Source organism: Actinia tenebrosa, unplaced genomic scaffold (genome assembly GCF_029948245.1).
Source record: "Actinia tenebrosa isolate PJP-AT-01 unplaced genomic scaffold, QUT_ActTen_1.0 PGA_scaffold10__47_contigs__length_13832649, whole genome shotgun sequence".
NCBI lineage: Eukaryota > Metazoa > Cnidaria > Anthozoa > Actiniaria > Actiniidae > Actinia > Actinia tenebrosa.
In genome coordinates, this window is record NW_028292570.1 from 7640806 (window position 1) to 7664334 (window position 23529).

The following is a 23529-nucleotide window of genomic DNA, read 5'->3' on the forward strand; positions in this document are numbered from 1 at the left end:
GATAAAACATAGCTTTTCAGCCAATCAGTGCGCACGTTCGTGAAAATCTATTATATAAATAAAAATAAATTACTCTGTACACAAGTTGGTATATGCTTAAACCTTCCCCGATAAAATATTCCCCGATATTCACTTCGCTTTCGGCGAATAATTGCCAATTAGTAAACTTTAGGCGCCTAACGACCCCTAACTCCCTATTTTTAGATTTATTGGGGTTCATGAATTTATTATCCTGCTTGAAACCTAACCAATAATTCAATCAATGATTTTAAAGTATTTTGACAACTGTTCATAGTGATGGCCCTGCAGCTGACACTAGATAAGGCATCGTGCATGTCTTTATGGGATGAAATGGAGATAGTACAACGAGAAGCTGTAATGGATGAAGAGAAAGGAAGAGATAGACCAACTGCTTGGAGAGCTGTTACTGGATTCCCACCGGGTAACAAAAGGCAATTAATTAATTTAGATATGCCAGGACCAAAAAGACTTGAATATGCTCAGGGCTTACAGAAGTCAAGGGTGGATGAGAAAGGCTGCTTTCTTCAGTACAGAGAAAAGAAAAACTTGGTTCTTTACCCTGAGGTTACAATAGAGGTTAAGAAAAAGAAAGGTGCTAAGGATATTTGGCCACCTGATGCACAAGAATGGGCTATAACACAGGTAAGGTACTGTGAAGTTAGGGAACAATTATTTTGACAGACCGATTGCACATAAATGATAAGTTGAAAACCGGTCAAAACAAGTAATGAGAGAACGTTTTTGTACTGCTCGTCGGTGACTGTTTACTTGCCTCTTTGTACCAATTTGAAGATTGAGCTGATCCTATCCTCTTAATCAGTCAATCTCCATGCCCACTCTTCCTTCTATCCACACGTCTATCCATCCATCCATCCATCCATCCATCCATCCATCCATCCATCCATCCATCCATCCATCCATCCATCCATCCATCCATCCATCCATCCATCCATCCATCCATCCATCCATCCATCCATCCATCCATCCATCCATCCATCCATCCATCCATCCATCCATCCATCCATCCATCCACTTATCCATCCACCAACCCACCCACTTCCATCCATTCATCCGTCTATCCATCCACACCGTCTGTCCGTCCGTCCGTCCGTCCGTCCGTCCGTCCGTCCGTCCGTCCGTCCGTCCGTCCGTCCGTCCGTCCGTCCATCCATCCATCCATCCATCCATCCGCCCGCCCACCCACCCACCCACTAATTAATTCCAGGCAGTCTGGCTTTAGGTCGTTACATTCTACTGTGACTGCCCTATTAGATCTTACCAATGAGTGGTGTTTTAATATTGATCCGTAAATGCGCGTGCAGATAAACAAATGGTTTAAAAATAGCACCAAACTGTGCACATGATGGTTACAAGGCTATATAGGAGGAATTCCTTCTCTTAGTTCATTTTCTCTTGATCAGAATACATGATCATCGGATCCAGACAAAGGATCGCACACTAACAGATGACATTAATTTGCCCGTTAATGGTATCTCATTAAAAAGGGCCAATGAAACTAAATGCTGAGGTGTCCACATAGATGCATATCTTACCTGGACTACCCATGTAGATAGTATAATCAAAAAGGTGGTATGTAATATTGGCATACTCAAAAGAATTTCTTATGTACTGACCATAGAGAATAGAATTTCAATATATGGATCTACAGTGTATCATTGAACCCTATTTCAATTACTGCTGTCCTGCTTGGGATAGTATTAACGATACCATTACGAGGAAATTACAATCTCTCCATCCATCCATCCGTCCGTCCGTCCGTCCGTCCATTTCATTCATATGGTGCATCCTACGAAGCTAGGCCGAGCATAACGATAGATTGCTTTCCTATTGTTTTGTTAGGGTGGTATTATATTTAGCAAGTCTATGCCACAGCTATCTCTAGCAAAATCTGAACATGCTGTGCAAGTGACAGTTTTCGACAAACCAGTCGGAGGCTTTTCTGTGCAACTGGCAAAACGGTAAGAAGATATGCAGTCATGTTGAATGATATTTGTCATGTGTCTGATATACTAAACGATTTGATCAATGTTTCACTCAAGGTCAACCAATGACCTTAATCAGCAGTGGGGATTCAGCCCTACAGGACAGATCTATTCACTTGCTAAACCAAGTTTTTTCCTTACGTACGTGGCTGGACATGAGGTAACCATGGTAACTGCAAAAGACTGCACTTCTTTGGAACAAGCTGCCTCAGAGTCACAGCCACAAAAGGAAGAGGAAGACTTGGGTAATGGATTAGCAAATTTACAGTTTCTTGATACTAATGAATCAAATGGAGAGAATGGAAATCATAAAGACGAGAAGAGTGAAGACGCTAATAACGTTTCCAATCAGGAAATTGAAACTATACTTCCCGGCTTAGCTGATTTAGAGACGGAGTATGGAGGAAAAACCAATGTTATTGTTCTCCTCCCCAAGCTGTCAGGAAAGGCAGGGCTACAAAGGTGCGAATAACATCATTTTTATCCATTCATGTATCTTGAAATGTGGTTAAACGACATTATTCAAATTACTAGTACTTTTAATCAATAGACCTTTCTCACAAGTCAGCCATATTGGCTGTAATAAGAGATTTTTCGAGTTTGAACAAACATAAACAAAGGCTTTAGTACTCTTGGAATCAACCTCATGGCTGCTGCATGACAAAGGTCTAAACTGTTTGTCGTCAGTGCTGCCAAGATTAAAATGTTTATCTCCTTTTGGAAGTCTAACAGAAAACTGTGTTTTTCATCATAGGTGGGCACTAAAACAAGAAGACTTGGGTTCCATTGGCCAGTGGAAACACACCACTGTAGCAAATCCGGAATGGAATAAGAAGGCCTTGTCTTGGCCCGTTACTAAAGATGGCAATTGGAACACTGTAAGCTATAAATCAAGCATGTCCTTATGACTTCTTTTCTAGAGCTAATTTAACTAATAGAGCAATCAATCTTTTTTGTGCTAAGGCCGCTAACAAACAGGCGCTAAATGGTGGTGTGTCAGGCGGAAGTTAGTATTATTTCGGTCACTTAACCACAACGACAGGTGGACACTTTTCCATATTGTTGTACTTAACCTAGAGAAGAGGCGATCTGTGTGTGTTCAATTACACTGAAGTAAAATATGAAGGAGAGGGTGGAAGTTGTATGGCTTCAGATTTTAGAATACAAATACTTCAACAATATACTTTTATTAGGAATATTCTTGGCCCATGGAGGGGTTTCTCTTACCTTTTGCACCTCCAGTCAAGAAACCCTCTGACAAGAAATCTGCTTTGCCAGGTAAAGTACAGCATCCCATCAGCATGTTAAGTTTGATTCGCAAAGTACAGCATCCCATCAGCATGTTAAATTTGATTCGTACCAGCCGAGTTGACCGCGTTCACCGAAAGGAATTATGGGTCGAATATTTTTGGTTAGCATTTTCTGGACGGGGACTCAATGCAATATATAGATTTTTCTTATCGATTGAATTCCGAGTTCCGCCATGAGTTCGACTAGTGTTTAAAACCAATTTAATGAATGAAGAATTCGTATTTCATTCGGCTCCCTTAAAGAAAATACAACGTTTAATCCTCAATTCTCATTGGTTGATCTTGAGTTCCTTCTGAAGGTCAACTCAGCTGTTATGTAGTAGTAATCTCGTTAAGAATCAATTAAAGTTGACAGACTAAAGATCAATGATACAACAAATAGTCGTTTATTTAAGGTAAGTTTAAAGTGATAAGGGGACGACAGTTCGAAGGCCAAATGCAAATGCATTTGGATTAAAAACTTAATGTTTGTCAGTTTATGTGTCAGTTCATCACTAACACTCACCACGACTATTGAATAGTTAACTGTTATGTTATTTTTTAACATATGTACTTTAGGCTCAGCTGTCAGGCTGCGAGTGATGAAAAACGGTGATTCAGATCAAACTAGGGTGGCTGTTGTTGTTGGTCCAGATTTAACTAATGTAAGGATGCTTTCTTTCTTTCTTTCTTTCTTTTTTTTTTATCAGAAAAAGTAGATCAAAGTTTTTTGTTCATACTAGATATTTATTTAGTAAAACCGTAAAATATCGTGCAGATTGTTGTACTTACAGCTTTTACAAAGGAATGTGTGTTGGTAAGCAAGTTTTGTCTGACAGCATTCATTTCTTTATAAAATTTCATGTTAAAAAACGTCATATTCTTCAATTTTTAAGTGCGATCTTCACGAAACTTTGCAGTTTTACTAATATGTGTATGACAACTTTGAATATCAACTCCTTTTTCAAATCAAATGAATTTGTCTACAATAATAATAATAATAACTTTATTTACGTGTCGAAATTTTCTAGTTTACAATAAATTGTGAACTAATAGAGGACACCTATCTTCCTATCTTCCTATCTATACATCATAAAACTCCCTCCCATTCCATCTACCCTTCATATGTAATACAGCGTGAGGTCACATGATAAAACGGCAATATCACAGCGTTGGACAATCACAAACAAAACCCTAAATTCCAAAAAAGACTTTTAATAGTTTATAAAGAATCTTCAGAAAACGCATCGAATGAATAAACATTTATCTCAGAAACTTCATGTCTTATGGGATTTTCTTCTTCCATATCAGTTCCTCACTTGTTTTCGCCTAGATTTGTCATTGAGCCAAAGCGAGAACCACGCAGAATTATTTTGCTCCAATTATCTCTTGCTAAGGCTTATTCTACTGTATAACTATCATTTGCTTGACTGCATGTTCATCTCCTTTCTCTATCTGTTTATCAGATGTGGCATGATGTTAGTGATGCCAATCGGAGTTTCAAGACAAAAAGGTAAAAACCTACTGATTGCAAAAGTTCAAACTATATACTCCTAAGAAATACAGCACTTAAGTGTATTTTCATACCGACATTTTAAATATATATAAAATAAAATGAGCTTAGAACTCATGCCAGGATGGAGGGGCGTCTCTAGGTAAATTGTTGGAACAGCGTAGTTTCCATTCGTGAAGTCACATTCCAGCTCTCTGAATTTCAAAATTGTTCCTAATTTGAAGACGGATAGATGACAGATAAAAGGTTCGAAACGTTCTTATTGAAACGATTTTCTCTCTTTAGACTTAAACTTTTTTTCGGAGCTTGTTCAACGTTAGCTTGTTTTTCTTTCCTATTATCCATGATAAAAAATAGCCAATCAGCGTGCGAGATATTTGCAAGTTATTGCAAGCTATTGCAAGGCGTTTGATGATTTTGGTTAACTATTTTTCGATGTGAGCTGACCAAGGCAAGTTACTTGAAAAAAACCACACCAAAGTACTTGAATTCATCCGCCGAGTATACTTGGATGGAAAAGGCTGAGATGTTGCTAGTTTATTTTTTCTTACTTCCAAACAGCATTGCTTTAGACAATTTTGATGCCAGCAGTAGAAGAGGAGAAATAGTATAAGAGCCTATCATCAGGATACTTGAGTATGCTGGACAACGTCAGGTAGATCGTTTATGTAGATGATTTGATTTAGAGCACTGTTTTGGAATTACTGGGAACTGTCTAAACTTACTTAAATCCTACCTAGAAGGCAGAAAACTGAAGGTCGTCGTTGATGGAGTTTATTCCGAATCCAACGATCTAAACTATGGCGTACCGCAGAATATGTCCTGGGCCCAAAGCTTTTCACCACGCATGTACTTACGTTCACTGGGTGACATTGCCCGCAGCCATGGGGTTCAGTTTCATGTGTACGCTGACGATTGTCAACTCTACATAGCTTTCACAAGGGAAAAGACTCCAACGATCAAATCTAAAATGGAAACCTTACTGATGGAGATAAGAAGAGGGATGTCTACTAATATGCTGAAGCTCAACGATGACAAAACTGAAATCATTGCTTTAGAAGGTCCTCGTCGCAATCGTGTTGAACTACCACCGGTGATAATTGGCAATGAAGTGATACCTGTCTCCAAATCTGTTCGCCTTCTTGGTGTAGACATGGATAGTAACATGACACTTAAAGGTCATATTTGCTGTGTTGCGGAAAAAGTGCTTTGCTACCCTGAAAAAAATGTTCAAGATCAGGCGGTGCCTCAATGAGACTGCTGCCAAAGCAATGGTTCACACTATAATAATATCTAACATTGACCACTGCAACGTCCCCTTATGTGGTCTGCCACAGTCTACACCAAACTATCTACCAAAAATCCTGAAGATGTCTGCACGTTTTATCTCACAAAGTGCAAATACGACCATATAACCCCAGTGTTGAAAGATCTACATTGGCTGCCTATTGAACAGCGTATAGAGTATAAAGTTCTAGTGATGACCTTCAAGGCGATGAATGAACTCTCTCCACAATACATCGAGGAACTAATACAGAAACGACCTACGAAGCGAACCAGAGCTGACAACAATAATGACCTAGTAGTTCCCACTATTAAACGGAACTGCTTTGGTGGAAGAGCATTTATGTACATGAATTTATCCCAAACTATGGAATACACTTCCCAAAGAACTAAAGAGATGTAATGACATTCGTGACTTTAAGAAAAATCTTAAAACGTTCCTATTCAGGAAAGCTTACAAAGATATGTATTAACTATGTATAGAGACTCTATTTTTTTCCTAATTATCACTATCATAATATTACCATAATTTTTATCATCATTTAAAAATGTAATATCCTTTGTTACTTCGAGAAATTTTGAACATTTTGAACATTTTTGAACATTTTGGACAATTTTGAACATTTTTGTAGATGCATGTTTATATAACTTAAAGTAGAGTTTAAGTTTCTGTGAAACCCAGGTACTCTGGTACGTCCTCCTGATTCCACCCTTGATGTACTAGATAATTGGAAAATTAAACGAGACTTACCTGTAAGTTGAAGTTTGATTGAGATTCTATCACATGACATTAGAAGGAAGGAGATCTCATGAGATAGCACAGCGCTTGCGCAAGTCATTCTTTAAAACGATGTTTGTTGCATCAACATAAAATCCAGAAATATATACATTTATATACCCCAGCTGATATAATGTATAAATAGACAAGGGCGGGAAGAGGCGGGCATGTGATCTCCTTCCTTCCAATGTCATGTGATAGAATCTCAATCAAACTTCAACTTACAGGTAAGTCTCGTTTAATTTTCCAATTCTATCACATGACAGGAAGTCAGGTGATCCCATGAGACTTTAAAGCTGTTGATGCATCAAACATTACTGGCACACATTCCAGTTAAGAGTGTATAAATATGTCTTATAGACCAACGATACAAGATGGTGTAAACACAAAGTGTTGATTTATTAATTTCCACGAAAGAATTACTCGAACTTGAACAACTGTATATGTATATGTGTATATAGGTAGATATGGTTTCAAATCTTCAAAACCACATCCGTGATGCTAGTACTAGATTCAACTGGTTTATTGTAAAATTTGTAAAACGTTTCCGCTGACTTCCAGCCAGCATTAGCCATTATTTGATCTATTGGTACGTTTCCTCTGCTGGCCTTTGATGTCGACGCTGCTCTAGTACTATGTGCTTTATAGACGTTAGTATCGACGCCACTTTTATCAAGGACAGTCTTTGTCCATCTGGAGATCGTGTCTCTAGATACGGGCTTAAACGGTTTCACATAGCTGATGAATAACCTGGTTTCGCTTCCTCTAAGCTGCTTAGTTTTGTTTATGTATTCCTTAAGACATGCTAAAGGACAATTATTTGGGTAAATGTCATAGGCACAAATCTGAAGTATGTCGTAAGGCTTTCCTGGTTTACTGGTTTTTTGTATGGTCGAGTACATGAAAAACATATTTGTCCTCTGAAGTAACTAGATTATTTATGTCCAGTAAATGAATTGTCTGACCTCTTTGGCTTGATACTAGTAACAATAACATAAGTAATTTAAGTGTCAAATCCTTAAGTGTTAATGATTCATAAGGGTAGAGTCCTGACAGATAACGTAAAACGATTGACACATCCCATATTTCTGTGTATTTAGGCGTGGGTTTACACAACTCAAAAATTCCTTTCATAAATCTGGTAACAATTGGGTTGTTACCGAAGTCTTTTATATTAACTACGGTAGACAAAGCGGAGCGTGCAGTGTTAAGCGTTGAGTAACTGACGCCCTCTTGATAAAGTTTCATGAGGAATTTAAGAGTGTCGTTTACCGTTGGTGAATGGTAATTAACCTTTCCTTGATTACAAAACGCCATCCACCTCCGGAGGTACGTGTTGTACTGTTTTTGAGTGGATGGTCTCCAAGAGGCCAAGAGCACTTCGGTAACGTTTGCTGGAATGCCCAAGTTTCCATAGTGTTCCCTGATAAGGGACATACCATCAGGCATAGTTTCCGACACAGTGGATGTGGTTCGTTGCGTGACGGGTGTCGTAGTAGGTCCATTCTCGGAGCGTAGATCCACGGTTGTCGGTATAACTGCTGCAGTAGTGTTGGGAACCATGTCTGAGTTGGCCATAATGGAGCAATCAGTATTCCATGAGCTTTGTCTTGTGTTATCTTGGATAGGCATTTCGGGATTAGGCTGAATGGAGGAAAGGCATAAAATTCATAATTATTCCAATTAAGTGAAAACGCATCTACATGGCTACTGCCAGGGTCTGGCTTCCACGAGCAATATACGTCAAGCATATTGTTTAGCCGGCTAGCAAACATATCAATGTTAACTGTAGGGAACAATTCGATAATCTCGTTGAAACATTGTTCGTTAATCCGCCACTCATGTTTGTCATTAAACTTTCGCGACTTTTCATCCGCTTCGATGTTGAGTTTTCCTGCGATATGCACCGCAGAAACCCACAGGTTCCTAGCGATACACCAATCCCACACTTTAATGGCAAGGGAGTTAAGAACAACAGATTTAGAACCTCCCATATTATTAATGTAGGATACTGCTGTGGTGTTATCGATAAAGATACGTACATGTTGATTGTTTAAGTTAGAGCAAAAGCATTTCAGTGCAAAAAAAGGCCGCCTTTAATTCCAGAACGTTGATGTGCAGCGTGGCCTCAGAGGACATCCATCGCCCTCCCGCTTTTTGCTCTCCGTATATAGCACCCCAACCAAGGTTAGAAGCATCCGATTTAATAACAATGTCAGGATTGTCCCGCACAATGTCACGTTTGAGATTTTGTACATTATCTAACCACCATCTTATCTCAGAGACAGCACGCGTTGATAAACTCATGGGCCCGGCATAGTTTCCTTTAGACAGAACAAGGGCAAAATATTTTTCTTGTTCGAGTTCCCTATAGTGTAATGGTCCAAATTCAGCCCCGGGGAAGTTGGAAACGAGTGTTCCTATTAACTCAGCGACTTCTCTAATTGAGGGATTAGGTTTAGCTAAAACCACAGAACAAACAGAGACAATTTTCTCTTTCTTTTCATCAGTAGGCACAACTGTCATCGTGTTCGAGTTTAAAATAAATCCCTCTGAAACTATCCCCTTGCAAATAAGAGTCGTCGATATATGCTGAGCTAAATAACATGCCCCATGCTGCGGAGTGTCGAATAAACTGGCTTTAGTAGCTTAGTAAATAAGCGCGGCGCACTAGCTAACCCATTTGGTAAGCAAGTGTACTGGTAGAACTTGCCATCAAACCAGAATTTTAGATATTTCTGATGCAAACTATAAATAGGTACTGTGTAGTATGCGTCTTTAAGATCTACCGACGCCATGTAACACCCTGGTTTCATAAGTTGGATGGCATGCTCCAATGTATCCATCTTAAAATTATGATACACAACATACTCATTGAATTGTTTTAAATTGAGAATCATACGATGCGTGCCGTCCTTCTTGGGTCGTAAAAATATAGTGGATATAAAGTCATCTGGTTCTTTAGATGTTTCTATAATCACATTCTTCTTAATTAGCTTATCAATTTCCTGTTCAACAATGACATGTTCATTGTGATTGAAGACACTAGGTCTGGCATTAGGTCGAGCAATCATATCACTACCGTAAATCATTTCAATTTTAACCCCTTTGACTATGGGTCATTTGTTAATTCAGACCATTGATCAAGGTATTCAGTTAGCCTCCCCGCTGTAAACTCAGCAGGTTTAAGTAACCATGATAATATGTCCTTGTCTATATCATAGCACATATGGACATCAGGGCATACTTTTATTGGCGTTGGTTGCTTGTCCCCTCCTTTTTCTTCCTGTATTTGGAGGGATGGCCTCTGTCTAAAAAAGAACTGTTTTTTACTTCTGCCATACGGCTGGAATCGACGATTCCCTTTGTAGCCATAGCTCTGGTGGCCGCCATGATGACCCCCACGTGTTGTTGTAGAGGTGGGACGAACCCTCTTTGTCAGCTTGTTTGCCTCGGCGATGTCTTTGGTTATTTTGGACAGGTCGCCAAAGAGAAATTCCGAATCACCATCCCCTGCGGGTGAAACATTACAGAGAGACGCGTAATCCTTGTGGAGCTCTTTTTTCATGGCCATTCTCCTTGATAGGTTGACCTCATGATTAAACTGTAAGCCCATGGCTACACTGTCGGTGATGATCTTTAACAGATCCCGGTCACCAGGATACTTTTTCATCACCATGCAGATCTGCCGCTTTGATGGATGCCATGGTGGATCCCATCAAAATGCCTTGCGACTTTTGTGATTTTGAGTCCTGCGATCGCATGCTGGACGACAACTGGTTCCAAACTAGTGGATTAACCTTAGGGACCCGTAGGTCCTTTATGTTTTCTGGACGAACATATTTGTCCATTTTTTTTTTTTTTTTTTTTTCCTTCAGCTTTTCTTCGCTCATCTTTGACTTGACAAGGGTATTGAATATGCCCGCCAGTCCCTCATGAATAGCAGGATCCGTCTTTTCGTTTACATTTAGATCGGCTGCTATGTCCTGTAAGACATCGGGTTCTGGCGTTTTTACCCCATTCTGACTGTTGATGAGTGTCTGTAGGGCTTCGTCGACTATATCACCCTGTCCCGCTTCATGATCATGGCGACTGGACTCCTGGTCACTGTCCTCTTCGGCTTCTCCTGAACAGAAAGAAGCGAAGTTTTGGTTCATTGCTTGCATCTGTCCAAGCAATGCGGCAAACATGCCATTCACATCATGATCACCATTAGGTGGCGTGTCTCTGGCCGCCACAATCGAGCCTTCACCGGCCTCGTCGCCCATATTGTACCAGTGTACGTCGGTTCCTAACCACGTTAGGACCTTACAACAACGTTTAGGTATCAACTACGTTGATCCCAGCTGGATTTCTTGCTAGACTAACTGCGTTAGACTAATCCAGAATCGTTTGAAGACTTTAACAAAAATTATAAGAACAACTTGCTTTGAACGCAATCCGTGCAATGACTTGCGCAAGCGCTGTGCTATCTCATGGGATCACCTGACTTCCTGTCATGTGATAGAATTGAACTTTGCACTTCAAAGTGCACCGGAATACCGGCCAAATTATTTTTGTCGGAGACTTTAATTTGCCTGCGATCGACTGCACTGACTCATCCAAATTTAAGGAACTTGTGATCTTCAAGAAGGCGAGCGGTGATGTTGTCCAATCCAATCGTTTTATTGGTCTTCAGTGATCTTAGCTGTTTAACGACAAATGATTCAAATATTGCTAATAAGTAATCACCAAGAACTTTCAAACTACATTTTGAGCTAATAAAACGTCTTTTGGGCTACCTTTGCCAAGCCGTTAAACAAACTCTAAATTGCAGCTGCTGTCTCTTTTAACATAAACACATTACTTTAATAAAAGACAAATTTCCGACCCGCGACGAAAATGGCGCATAGTCGAAACGTCAAGTGAAAAAATATAAAAATATACTCAAAAGAATAGATGAAAATACAAAGCATATTGTACATATATAAAACAAGACTATAAAACAACTACCTAGAAGGCGGATTTAGCATATAAAAGCGTTTCACTGAATATGCGACTTTATCCCTTTCCAACTGCATGCTATGGAGTTTTACTTATATCAACAAGTGAAGAGTTTCGACGCAATCCATCGGTTGCTATTCGACGTCACGTATGGAAACAAAACTGTCCTGAGGCGACACGAGTGAAAAGCATCTGCGCATGCTCTGAATCCGTATGCAAATTAGTCAAAACATATGTAAATTTGACTTTCAAATATGCCTGATAAATTGGACTTCACAATGCCAAAACTTAGTGTCCATGCTTGAAACTTAAGGCTAATTCTTTCATATTGTGTTATTTAATACAGCATTTTTTCTGACAAAAGTATACTCGCGAAATTTTTTGTATGCTTGGAGAAAACAAACATTTATTTTCTCGCTCGAACTCTTCAAAATTCGCAAAAGTCTTTCTCTAGTGTCTCTAGAGATGCCCCCTCCCTCCTGACTCGTGTATTTCATCATAAGTACTTTGGCATGTCATGCCTTTACATCTTTTCATTTCTTACATACTTCGTCCTGCCATAAATTACTTTTTCATTATCTAATAGACGATCACTTGGAAAACCAGCTAACAATTCCAGTGTAGGTGTGTATGAAAGTGATGCTTGTCACCCACTAGACTGCAAGAGAATCGAGATAGAGTTGGTAAGAACAGTAACTTTTATGATTTTTTATTCGAACATGCAATTTGCCTTAACGGTGTTTGTGAGCAAGGAAGTGGGGTTTTGCCTTAAGACCGGCAGAAATAGAGAAATATCTTGCTTGTTTTTCTTGCTTTTTTGTTTGACGATTGAAATTTCTTTGGGAGATTGTTTCGCGCGATGGTTGCTCGTAGTTTGCATTTTTCAGGGGTTATTGTTATCTCTTCTTTGTTTTAGTTTTTAGACCAATGTACTCAGGCTCTGGGTCTTCCATTTGCCGGTCGTAAGCTATTTGATGAAGAAGGACGAGAGATTACCTGTATATCTGACTTAACTCGTGATCAGCTTGTTTATGTTTCTTGTGGGGAGAAATGGATCGATCCTCAGATGTCTTATTCAGAGCAACAAAGAAGGGCGTTACTCATGAACCTGGCATCTGACATCGCTCGTATCAGGCAATACTGTGTTCTTAGAGATCCTACAGGTAAAGTGGACAGGTTCTGAGTACTTTTGTTTAGGTGGGAGGGGGGAGGGTGGTTAGGAATGGCACTAGCTTCATTAACTTCGCCTGCTTTACTTCACTTTGTTGTCAAAATTCAGGCGACTTTTCAATAATTTTCCAAATCTAAGGTCCCAAATGTAGTTCGTATGAAAAATACAAGTGGCGTGTTTCACATTAAAATACTAGTGTATATATAATAAATAGGTATAATTATAAGTAATCTTAAGAAAGGTGGTTTCTTGCTCATTTTGTTGTCATTTTGGCAGACCTCGTCCTTGATGTCGATGGTCCAATATTACCCGGTTCAAGAATTGTGGTCGAGAACTGTGTTCTCTCGAGCCTTGAGAGAGAAAAACTAATCAAAAAATTGAACGATGATAATGCTGATGAGGTAGAGGATGAAGATGCAATTAGGTGAGAACTAAAGCATTTGGGTGCATCACATGTTTATAGGATAATCCAATAATCAGACATTGCACCCATACCTTGATGTTATGGTACTTTTTCCAAGATCATAAGAGATCGCACCTTAAGCTAAATAGTCGTGTATTGGATGTTAAGTCAAGAGCGCATGCGCATTCTCATTTATCTCATTTCAGCTCTGCTGCCTTGCTCAGCTATGCAATCACTGCACATGAGCGTGCCCATCAGCGTGCAGATGAGCGTCTGAAGTCCCTACGCTGGTCCTGGGAGAATGACAAAACATCTAAAGGTGACCAGGATTTGGAAGGGCAAGACGAAGGAGACTTTACTAATGAGATTACGTTCAGCGATCCAGTCCTACAGAAAAAGTTCGTGTAAGTACAAAAAATAGTATTTGACTGTTAGTCCAAAACGATTTCTTTTCCACTTAATACGCCATTTGTAAAAAAAATGTCACATTCTGATATATCATTTGACGACAAATCAATTCAGCCATAGGTCCCTTGAGGAAGGCTGTGCTGCATGGCAAACAAACTTTAAATTGGTTTTCGTATCTTGAAATCCAAAGTATCTTGTGAAGGGGAAAAAAAGTATTTTGAAAAAGGTTTTGAATATGAATTTAATAATTATATATGTACAGCTATTTTAAACACGTTGAATACTGCAAATTACATACTAAATAGTGTATATCAAGACCAAAATACATTTTGGGTCTTATGTAATATTGTCTAAGGTAAAATAATTAAGCAATAGAAAACTTTTTCCGTGTTTACATAGCCTGATAGCAACACGAGGGGAGGTTGGGAGAATTCGAGACAGTTATGCAAACCCTCGACTACGTCTCGGGTTTGCATAACTGTCTCGAATTCTCCCAACCCCCCGAGTGTTGCTATCAGGCTATGTAAACACAGAGAAAAAAGTTTTCTATTGCTTTTATAAAATAAATACTAAGGGAAAACATTACCACTTGCAAGAAAATAAATCTTTATTTGAATTTGATTCTCATATCAAAATACAAATTCTCCATACATCACGAACTTTGATCGTTAGCCAATCAAATTTCGTGTAATAAACGCCAAGGAGGCAAATGTGAAGCGAGAAAGAATCGCTAGCTATTTTCAACATTTATCATTCTAAAACTTTAAAACAAATACAAAGAAATGTCCAAAGATTGAATAGAAATCTTAATAAAAGATTTCAGAATTGATTATCTTTACGAAAGTGATCAAAAGTAGATAACTGAGTGTCACTGTGACTGGAATTCTCGGTTTTGCAAGAAACGTGGTTTTGCTCAATTTGACAGCCAGGAAACATGGCAGCGAAGTCGATTGTTTCGTCTCGCCTCGTGAAGATATTTTGTGGAGCTGAAGAGCTATCGCTGGAAAAAGTTTGAAGCTGCTGACTGTTTCCTTGAAATACTTGTATTCCTTATCGGGCGGTGCATTTAAATCATGAGAAAGCACGTCGCTGAACAACCGAAGCTGTCCTGACGAAGGACGTGTGTTGTAGCTCCTGAGGGAATTCTCTTTGCGGTGACCAACGAGAGATTGTCATGATATTACGATCAGAAAGACCTGCATGAGACCATAGGGTTATGCCTGAGGCCCTGACACAAGTCAAAATTTGGAACTTCGTCTTCAAAATACACTTTTGGGGGCGTTTTTTTCCTCGAAAGAAACTGTGAATTTTTGAACTTGTACCGGGAAAACAAGAAAGTTGTGACGTCAAAACTGTGTTTACATACCCTCATGCAAACATGGCTATCAACCAATCACAGCGTGCGTACTATTTAATTTATTTTATAAATAATAATAATGTATAAGTGCATTTCATCCACATCCGAAACAATATACTAGCTACATATAGAGAGCAAATCGCTGTGTTTAATTTGTATTTCAAATGCACAAGACCCACAAGGAGCTTATTTGATGAAGGCTGAACCGACTCTGAACATTATCTATAATTAAAGCTATAATCTTTTTATTCTCTAGTCGACAAGCAATAAAAACTGGAGACGCAAAGCAGGTCTCAGACCCGTCCATACGACAAAGATGGCACTACCGTGATGGCTTTATTCACCTGAAGAATAATTCTCTGCTTGTACTGGGATTGGCAGATGGTATTAATGAGGTAAGCCACACCCAGTGGAATGTCATCTCTGTAAACAAGGCCTTATGTTCGTCGTCCCTGTAAACAAGGCCTTATATTTGTCATCCCTGTAAACAAAAAGACTATACTCCATTTTACAGTTCCATTCAGTGACCACGAATAATAGTTCCTAGCCGAGACTGGAGTTAGCGCGCATGATAAACTGTAGTTTTGCTATGCGCAGAAACTCCAGCCTCGGCTAGGAACTATTCGTGGTCACTGAATGGAACTGTAAAATGGAGTATTGTTGTTCAAACATCCGTCACAATATCTCAGTTATTTAATTTATGTAATCTATGTATTTGTAATAGGGTACAGCAAGTAATGAAGTAGTACTGTGCAAGAAAAAGCTTGAGGATCCTTGTCAGCGATGGATAATATCAGAAGACGGGTTAGTACTACCCAATGTGAGATTCGACGACTACAGACTATGGTTTTCGCCAATTAGACTGGATTGAGTCGTTCCGCACATTCCTCAACTGGAAGTAGTTGTAGTGTTTTACCTGGTTTTGACCGTCTTAAAGACCGGTAAAAGAAACATGTAGATCATTGTCTGTAGTCCTCAAATTCTCTAATATGGCTACTCAAGGTTCAAGGTTTTTTTTATATCGCAGTTAGCATTTTATACATTATTATTTACACTTTTTTTCTGTTTAATGGGAGGTGCAAAAAATAAAAAAGGATAAAGAAGATTATTCTGCACCTTTAAATACAAGTGTTTATCAGAAAAAATCTGTTAACATTTGGTCAGCTACGATTTCATGCTCACGCCCCCACACGTGAGCCCATACAAATTATGTCTCAAAAACACGGTTTTTAGATCTTTTCTCAAAATAATGGCTATCTAGGCAAAAAACAGAAGTGGATTCAGTTAATTCAACTATTCACGGACTGTATTATATGGTTTAGATTGAATTCTGTAGAAAAAAACCACCGTACTTTTTGAGTATGCATGACATAACCGGGGTCAAGCTAGGTTTCGTTGCCTCGAAAACACGCTAACTAATAATAAGGATTATGGGTAGATACATTTTACATGTTTCAACCGCTTTATAACTGTTGATGGACTTGCACATCTTTTATCAGTTACAGTCTCACTTCTGAGCATCCTCAAGCTGCAGTTTGTATCAAAAAAGGCTGTACTTGTTTGAAATGAATTATTTCCCATTATCCTCAGTGATCTCAGCTTTCCTGGTTTTTGGTGACTAACTTTATTGAAATAAGTATATAAAGATTTTAAAATCTTTTTAAAGGACTCATTTATTAAACTTCGAATCCATATCTTTAAAAAAGTTACAAAAATATATGGTAAATCGTAGTTTAAAAATTTGTAGGCAAGTTCACAGAGCTGGAATTTAGTTACTTCAAAGATATCGAGTTTTTTAAATAGTTGTCTGCTATAGGTGTTGTAGAGCTTAAGAACATGACTCAACGGAGGGCTCGTTTTTTCACCTGGTCGGATCCCCACAAATATTTTTAAAGACCTCGCTACCCTCAGTCCGTGCAGCATAATCTCCAGCCAAATATTTCCCTGTACGGCCCTCCCACACGGCCAATAAGTGCTCAATGTCAACATTCATATTAGCAAAGCAAAACCATTTAGACTACAAACACTACTCCTACGATAATATTTCGAAAAATTTTCTGCTGAAAAAGGATTCCTCACCTATTACTTCACTCCGACTACATGACAAATTTGTCAGAATTTATGTGTCAAAAAGAGTCTACAAGATCAGTGATTTTATTTGTAGTATATTAAGAGGAAATTTTTTTCAATAATGAGCAATAATGGCAAAAAGCGCCAAAAACTACACTTTCGTATGAGTTTTGATCCAATTTTCGTTTTGGGTTAACACTCAAAACCATAGTACATTAGTTTCTAACTGTATAAAAAAGATAAAATGCCTGTTTGAAGCGGTATTTTCAATCGTACAAAGATGTTTTGTTGCGTTCTTGTTAGAATGTTGCTTTGTCAGGCATTTTTATAGAAAATATATGGGAAATAAGCAAATGAAGGCGAAAAGAATTATCTCTTAATGGGTAAAGCAAGCACAACTCGTGGTTTCACTGCAAAGTATTGAACATCTATGAACAATAAGAGGACAGTCAATGGAAATCTATGTGCGAATTGTTAAACTGATTCCTATTTACTGTTCTGACATTCGTTTTTTCTCACCTTTCCTGTTACAGGACAATTTCACTACGAAGTAACGTTCAGTTTGTATTAACTGTCACAACTCCACCACTCGGTAATGACCCATTTTCTTACGACAAAGCTCTTGATCATGGGTATCTTGGATCAGCAGTAATCGTAGCCACCAGAAAGTCATGCGAAAATGGAAATTGTCACCAGCTGTGGAGCTTTGATAGGTTTACTGGTTTTATTGAAGCTTTTGCTTCAGACACAGCAAATAAAGGTAAGGGCCGGTAGGACGAATGTGTGTTATTAATGAAAACTTTGGAGTACGTAGGGGAAACAATGAAAGATACTTCAAGAAAGAGAAGGAAATAATCTGAAATGAGAAAACACGCCTTTCTTTCGTAAAAGGATCAAAGCTCTTGTTAATAATTATTAACCTTACGCTATTTTAAACTAATTGGAAATCTTCAATGATGACATTTAGAAATCTATTAGCGGGGAGCAGTTTTAACTATTACATTTATAGATTAATATGCCTATTCAAACTGACAAACAAAGAGTGGTACAAAGTCGTTCTTGGGTTTGAGTACTACTCATCAACATTTGTTCCCTTCATAAGCTACGCAGGCAATAGACCATTTTCGAATTTGCACGAAACCGCTGTGTTTCTTGATCACAGACTCGTTTACTCAGGGTTGGCCTCTTATCAATGTCTAAATATTCACAAATACCTACGTAAAGTAAAGATTGCAGAACTTCAACGATACAAACACTAAGCAAAATCGAGCAAAAATCCTTAGCAATAGAGAACACGAAACCGAAATTCCCTTATTAGCAAATAAATGAAATTCCCCTTTTCAATTTTCTTGGGGCGTTTAAAGAAAAATTTCAATTCCAAATTCACATGGTTAGTCGGGCTTTTTATTTCTTATACTTTGAAACGATAGGATTTTTAGAAATTACCTCAATGTAGGTTGAGCCCTGTTACGGCAGCCATCTTGGATCGCAAGGCATTATGGGGCATCCAGGGGGTAAATAAAGCTTTGTTACAGTAATGACGTCGATTGATATTAACAGCTTACCACAAGATAGTGCAACCAAAGCCGGATTACTTAAAATGGCGCATCGATTACCTATATATTCTCCGTCATCTTTATTTTGTTTTGCCCTCTGGCAAGATGGCCGCCGTATCGTCGAAGTAGTCCACTGTTAGTTTGTAAAAAGACTTGTAACAAAAGACCTCGTTTTGTTGTAAACTCAGAGATTACTGCTGCCAATAAATCCAACGTGTGTACCTACGCTATCCTTGGTCAACGTGAAATATACCAACCAGTAAGTATGACAACGATAACCTAATAAATAAATAAATAAATAGATAAATAAATAAATAGATAAATAAATAAATAGATAAATAAATAAATAATAACAGTAGCATTTCCGCAGAGTGGCTCTTTATCCCCTGAATTCTATTTGGAATTTAGAAGTTGATCTTTGCGGAGGGTTGAAAACCGGTGAAACCGGAAAACCCTCGAAGTGTTATGAGAGAGAAAATTAATGTTTTTACAGACTAAGCTAGACATCAGTTTTCTAATTACTATTTCTTATCGTATGAAAACAAGATAAAGAACGATCAATTAGTTGTTAAAAATATCGATATAAGATTTCAGTAAGGCTACCATCACGCACAAGTTTAGAAAATGGCATGCTTTGAATTTACAAGTAAACCACTTAGCTTCTCCCATTAGCATGTACACCTCTGGTTACGCCCTACACACTCTCTACCCCTTTGCTTAGTTATTTTAGCACTATTCTGTTAAATCTTATGATATAAATATCCCTCGTAGACCTTTCTATACATTTACCATATATTCATATATTAACTTTAGTTTAAGCTATGCTTAGTTCTAAGATTTTCACTCGTATTACTCTTTAATAAGATATCACACTTAGAAATTTACTATTTGCTTTAGCCAATCAAGACACAGCGATAATATCACATCGATTGTAGAATGACACCTGTCATGAAGTTATTATAAATAGAGCTCATGTAAGAGAGAAGAGAAGAGAGAAGAGAAGAGAGTCAGAGAAAGTGGAATAAAGAACCCGTAGCTCGTACCGAGAGCGGTCCATCCCCATAACAGAAGTACAGGAGAGAACCAACAAACAACTCTACGGGCGGGACTCCAACCCGGGTCACATTGGTGAGAGCCAAGCGCTTTCACCGCTACGCCACCCGTGCTTCCCTTAATAGGGGTTCCACAGGTAACCCAAGCTAGGTTTCTGTGGTGTCATGTTATAAGAAAATGTATGGCGATACTCTAAAAACTCAGTAAACAAATTTTTACACTATTTTACATTTTGACGATTTTGAATTTTTTAATTGTCGTCATACATTTTTTTAATAACATGACACCACAGAAACCTAGCTTGGGCAACGTGTGGGGGATTCCAACAGGAAATAAATTTCTGATCTGCATATTATAAAGTCGTCCTCATTAGTTTTTTTATACACCTAATTCAAAATACGTTGTCATCGCCGAAGGCGATAGGCGATAGGTCATTCCGACATAGAAATGGTTTCGTTGAATACGAAGAACCTTAAATCAGTATCAACAAGGTCCATGTTCTTGACGAAAATAAAAAAGCATAAACACATGTCATTCCAGCTATTCCCTGATCTCCTATTGCCTATTGTTTTTGGCAATGACAAAGTTTATTGAATTAGAAGTATAAAAAATGCTAATAAGGTGAAGACTTTAAATGTCCATGCACGTGTATGGTTACTCCAATTTAAGTTTTCATTTTTTTAAATTTTATTTTAATTTTCTAACATTTTTTATTAAACAAAAAACAAACACATACGCATTAACAAAAGAAAAAGAAGAAAAAATAAGTAAATATTTATTTACATAAGGGCACTATACATCCAAAACAAACAAACAAACAAACAAAAAAAAAAGAATTAAATAAGTTAAATAAATTCAAAGAGTTTGTTAAATTTATTGTTGTGAAATTCAGTCACTCCAATTGGTTCACAGGCTCATTAATCATTCATGAGAACGTAAAAATAATACTCATTCCAACAAAGCCTTACAATTTCTATTTCATTACCCATCAAAGTGCAAAGCTTCTTTATAAGAAGTTCTAACTTTTTCATTTTACAGGGTTATGCTTACATGCCAGGCACTTCTCGGGAAAAACGTTTGTGTGAAGCATGTGGGAAAGCATCGAGAGGGAAGAACAAATTACAACGACTGAAAGACAGCAGAAGATTTGCTTGTAATACAGGAACAAGTATGTGTTTGTATACACATTATGACCTCATATATACATATATTTATTGAACCCAAGGTATATTTTTCTAAATAACACGCCTGTAGCAAAAAAAGATGTCTGTGTATGCTTTCTGTAAAGCTTTTAAGACATGAATGAATCGCAGTAAAATCTGCTTGAGACATTTTTTAATCTATATTTTTTTATATGAACAACCAGAATGTAACATTGCTAGTATTCCTTGACCAATTTGACCTGAGTGCTGCGTTCGATACTATCGACCACGATATTCTTATAGCTCGCCTCAAATCTAACCTGGGCATTTCAGAACCTGCTCTATTGTGATTCAAGGAGTACCTCTCTGACCGAAGCCAACGTGTCTCTATCAACGGATGTGTATCTAAAAAGTTCAGCATCACAAACGGTGTGCCTCAAGGAAGCTGTTTAGGGCCTCTTCTCTTTATCATCTACGCCAGTGACCTGTTCAAGATTCTAAACAAACACTCGGTAAAAGCTCATGCTTATGCGGATGATAGCCAACTTTACCTTTCGTTCAAGCCAGGACACATGGACAGCCAAAATGAAGCTACGGATACTATAACGAACTGCATCAGAGATATTCAAGGATGGATGACATGCAGCAAATTGAAAATGAATGATGGGAAGACAGAGTTCATGATCATTGGCACGTGACAGCAACTGTCCAAGCAATCAATTGAGTAGCTCACTGTTGGCAATTCTTCAATCAAGCCCTCATCTTCTGTCAGGAATCTTGGAACTATCTTTGACACTAACTTATCTTTAGACAAGCAGATAGCTAGCATATGCAAATCTTCTTTTTATTATCTATATAACATTAGGAAGATCAGGAAATTCCTATCTCCTGATTCTTGCGCCACTCTAGTCAATGCTTTTATAACTTGCCGCATAGATTACTGTAATAGCTTATACTATGGGCTACCTGCTTATCAAGTAGCTAAACTGCAACGCATACAGAATGCTGCCGCTCGTTTAGTGTCTTTAACTCCACGCTTTTCGCATATTACTCCTGTCTTGGCTGATCTCCACTGGCTACCAGTGAGATTTAGAATACGTTTTAAGATACTTATTTTCGCTTTTAAGGCTATTCGTGGTCTCGCTCCTAGTTACTTATCTGATTTAATTTCTATCAAAAAGCAGTCTGGTTATAATCTTAGGTCCAATAAAGAGCTTTTATTAGCACCTCCACCGACTAAACTTCGACCTACTCTTGGTGGTAGGACTTTTTCATACGCTGCGCCAGTAGAATGGAACACTTTACCATCTAGTATTAGGCATATTACATCATTACCTTCTTTTAAAGAACACTTAAAGACATATTTTTATAGAAAAGCCTTTACTTAGTTGTTTTTGCAATTCCCATTAATTAACTTACCTTTTATGTTTCTAGTTATTGTGTATTGTTTCTGTATTCAGCGCAGATGAACATCTTGTGCTAATCTGCGCTTTATAAATTTAATTTATTATTATATTATTATAATTTTTTTATTATTAAGAGATCTAATTAAAGTCTTGTAGAGGGTTTTTAACGATCTTTCCTCTCCTTATATTAATGTCAGGACTATGATGGTAATGTTAGTTTTGTTTGTCTGCTCGTTTGTTTTAGTTAATCTTTCTTTTAATATGATTTGTAGATGATGAAAACGGCAACAACGGAAAACTATCTGGCTGCTTTAAATGTCTCTCCAGCAAGGTATTGAACCATCGAACCATTCATCCAGTACATGCATCCCTACCTCAGTTCTACCCCCATGCGCGTTAGGTAGTTATGAAGTTAGGGATACAGAACTGATGTGGTCAAAACTACATATCAAAGCTAATATACACTCACATTTTACAAGCTGCAAATAAAATGTCATATTCTAATATTCAGGTTGACTTAACCACTCTTGAGGCAGAATCCACCCTGGAGTTGTGGGAATACCAGCTAGACAGACTGCGTAATGAAGGCAACGTCCGAACGATCACCAAAGAACTTAACGTAGCAAAGAGTGTCGCAGCGGTGAGGATCTTGGCGCACAGAAACGGCGAGGGAAGCCGAGGACAAGGGGAACTTGTTATTGGCTCTTCTATACATTCGGTAAGATATGAGGACATATATTTGTGCATAATATTCAAACGCATAAAATTATCCCAACTAAAGTCAGTAATCCTGTTTTCGTTTTAGTTGCTGGACCAATCTACCACCCGTCTATGTCTAATGCAGGCAGCCCGTCGACTTTACACTGTACGAGGGGAGCTTATCACGGATATTCATCAACTTTTCAGACCTTACAATGCTAGTATGATGAGGTCCTTACAAGAGTCAGAAGAGATAGTATTAGCTGAAGGAGACGAGAAGAAAACAAAGGTAAAATTGTTAATTCCTGTAAATGAATTCTGCATGACGATCCCGTTGAGATTCAGGAAAGCGGATACCAACATAATAGCATACATCGGAAAACAAAATTACGT

The 23529-nt window shown here is 38.2% G+C and overlaps 1 protein-coding gene and 1 pseudogene across 5 annotated transcripts in view; one reads left to right on the forward strand and one right to left on the reverse strand.

Moving 5' to 3' along the window:
* The window catches only part of LOC116300746 (doublecortin domain-containing protein 1), a 71622-nt gene that overhangs the window by 27866 nt on the left and 20227 nt on the right, over positions 1-23529 (forward strand). For all 5 annotated transcript variants that reach the window (XR_016119172.1, XR_016119173.1, XR_016119174.1 and 2 more), the window contains exons 12-30: positions 296-663; positions 1882-2000; positions 2082-2486; positions 2779-2902; positions 3218-3302; positions 3893-3978; positions 4780-4826; positions 12458-12554; positions 12788-13034; positions 13319-13466; positions 13652-13849; positions 15467-15605; positions 15935-16014; positions 17814-18040; positions 19025-19095; positions 20928-21057; positions 22710-22768; positions 22949-23155; positions 23243-23425. Coding sequence is in view for 2 of the 5 variants with exons in the window: in XM_089026706.1 (XP_088882832.1) it covers positions 296-663; positions 1882-2000; positions 2082-2486; positions 2779-2902; positions 3218-3302; positions 3893-3978; positions 4780-4826; positions 12458-12554; positions 12788-13034; positions 13319-13466; positions 13652-13849; positions 15467-15605; positions 15935-16014; positions 17814-18040; positions 19025-19095; positions 20928-21057; positions 22710-22768; positions 22949-23155; positions 23243-23425 (3020 nt within the window). In the remaining 3 variants the exon portion in view is untranslated. The remainder of the gene's footprint in view (positions 1-295; positions 664-1881; positions 2001-2081; positions 2487-2778; positions 2903-3217; positions 3303-3892; positions 3979-4779; positions 4827-12457; positions 12555-12787; positions 13035-13318; positions 13467-13651; positions 13850-15466; positions 15606-15934; positions 16015-17813; positions 18041-19024; positions 19096-20927; positions 21058-22709; positions 22769-22948; positions 23156-23242; positions 23426-23529) is intronic.
* LOC148912924 (uncharacterized) lies at positions 8906-11081 on the reverse strand (annotated as a pseudogene).